General features: G+C 53.0%; 1 protein-coding gene across 1 annotated transcript in view; it reads right to left on the reverse strand.

Moving 5' to 3' along the window:
- Positions 1–1,863: 1,863 nt before the first annotated feature.
- Positions 1,864–2,436, reverse strand: part of DAZAP1 (DAZ associated protein 1) — a 19,719-nt gene continuing 19,146 nt past the window's right edge. Inside the window, exon 12 of the mRNA XM_010005328.1 lies at positions 1,864–2,165. Within this exon, the coding sequence (XP_010003630.1) occupies positions 1,993–2,165 (173 nt within the window). The 3' untranslated portion in view covers positions 1,864–1,992. The remainder of the gene's footprint in view (positions 2,166–2,436) is intronic.

The following is a 2,436-nucleotide window of genomic DNA, read 5'->3' on the forward strand; positions in this document are numbered from 1 at the left end:
GGCAGGAGCAGCTCCATCCCGGCAGGGAAGGACGACCCTCATGGAAGAAGCCAAGAGGATCCACAGTGAGAGGAGCCACATGGGCCCAACCACAGAGCAGCTCTCAAGGGATCAAAGTCCTTCCCAGAGCCACCCTGAGCTCCCCCCAGACATCCTGGACTTCTATGCTGAACACACCACGTCTGCTCCTGGAAACTCTCCTCGGCTCCCAGCAGAAGTTAAGCCCAATTAACAGCAATTAACAGGGAGCCCAGCTGCAGGCCCAGCAGCGCACAGGGGCTGGGGTTTGGACAGATGAGGGGCAGAGCCTGTGTCACCCCACAGCTCACGGGGCAGCTCAGGACAGTTCAGCTCCCAGGGCTGGACCCCGCGTTGGCACCAGGCACAGCCAGGCTGGGCAGCCCTGGTCCCTGCACCACCAGCTGCTCACAAACCCACGGGCCAGGCCTGTCGTGCTGGTCTCTGCAGCTGCAGAGAAACCCCCCCAGGAAGGAGAGGCAGGAACGTCATGATCAGCCTGGGGCAGGGAGAGCACTGACCACACGGGACAGGAACCCAGAGCAAGCACCAGATCATCTCACCAGGAAAATCACCTCCAAATCTCAACAGTGGGGGAAGAGAAAGACAAGGGGCACATTCCTGGAGGAGCACAGGCACCTCCACGTGCTCCTTGGAGCTTGTAAGAACTTTCAGAGCCCTGAAGGCATGAGGTCGAGGAGCAGCACTTGAGGTTGCAGGAGACCCAAGACACGGACCCACCCGTGGCAGCAGGTCCAGGGGACATGAGCCCTTCAGCACCTGAGCCAGCCCAGGACCAGCCCACAGGTGCTGCCACCTCAGCACCATCCAAGGGGTGACCCAGAGCCACCTCCAGCCCAGCTGGGTGTCCCACAGGAGGGGAGGAGCTGGGTGGGCAGGAGGATCGGTGGCTGGATCCCCCCACAAGGGGGTCAGGAGCCCCCCAGGGCCCAGCCAAGCCTGTCACTGCTGCCCAGGGCTGAGTTTTTTGAGGCTGCCAATCGATTTCCTCATGGAAACACAAATTCACAAGCAAAGTGTTTTGTCAAAAGAAAGACAAAATAAAAATAAAATAAAAAAAATAGAGACAGGCTTGTGTTTCTAATCCAAAGGTACTTCTCTTTATTCAAACCAGGGGTAATCACTGGTTAGTGCAAAATGCACCTAAACCTTTTGCCTGAGGGAAATCTACATCTGAACAAGGCCTCCGTTAACTCCCTTAACCCTGAAACCCACAGAGGGTCTGACACGTGTGAAGCCCAGAGCTCCCCAAGCGACTCTGTGCAGCAACAACCCTGCCCTGCCTCCTCACCAGCCCTACCCCTGCAGGTAACAACAGCAAAATACACTCAGTAGATTTCTTTTGTAACTCCCAGAGTTTCTGAACCATCCACCCCCACCACTCAGGTCAGGCATGGGGGGGCTGCAGCTCCCCCCCCCAACAGTGCTAACGGAAACCCTGCTTTAAATTAAAAAATAAGCCAGCATACATAGTAGAAAATTTCTCTTAAAAATTTCACAATCTGTAAATGTATATATTTTTTTTTCTTCTTTTAAACATAAAAGTTTACAATATACGGTAAAACAAAAGGCTCAGGAAAAATAATTTCAAAAAACAAACAAACAAAAAAAAAAGAAACCTGAAGTTTTGAATTAAAGCTGAAGACATTTTTAAAACCCTGTAGTTTGAACCAGTGACATTTTCTTTATTTGTGCTGATGGGTTAGAGAAAGGAAAATGTTTAAAAACTGCAGTCCAAACACCCACAGCTCTGCCTTCAGAAGCATCTTCCCCCACCCCCCACAAAAAAAACAAAAAGAAAACAAAAAACAAAAAACAAAAAAACAAAAAAATGTTGTTAGGTTTTTCTTCCATCAAGTATGTGATTGTCACAAGTTCAGAAGTCTGGGATTGCTGGGTTCTGCTGGGCCCAGACATCCCTGCGTGGACAGAATTCCCTGCTTGCAGCCCCCGCTAGCGCCTGTAGGGGTGAAATCCTTGCACGTTGTGGTTCTGTCCTCGTCCAAAACCACTTCCTCCGGCCGGGGGGCCACTGGATGGCTGCACCGAGGGGCCTCCGTAGGGAGGGGGTTGCTGGCTGGGATCAGAGAAACCTTGTCCAAAACCACTCAAGTCTTGTCCATACCCTGGGGAGAAGGGAAAAGGGCAGAGTCAGCTCCCAGCACCAGCTCCCCCCCCACAGACACCTGCCTGGGACGTGGCACCAGAGCAGCAGCCCCAGGACCTGCAGGAACCTCCTCTGCTGAGGGAAGGGGCCAAAAGCACAACTGCACAGACCACAGGTGGCAGTTTCTGCCCCCCCCGGCTGACAGGGTCACTGTCCCTCAGCTGCTGGTGGTGGCTGCAGCTTTGCTGGCAGCTCCCAGTACTCTGATTTTTTTCTGGCTTTTTTTACTG

Source organism: Chaetura pelagica, unplaced genomic scaffold (genome assembly GCF_000747805.2).
Source record: "Chaetura pelagica isolate M959 unplaced genomic scaffold, ChaPel_1.0 scaffold899, whole genome shotgun sequence".
Taxonomy (NCBI): Eukaryota; Metazoa; Chordata; class Aves; order Apodiformes; family Apodidae; genus Chaetura; species Chaetura pelagica.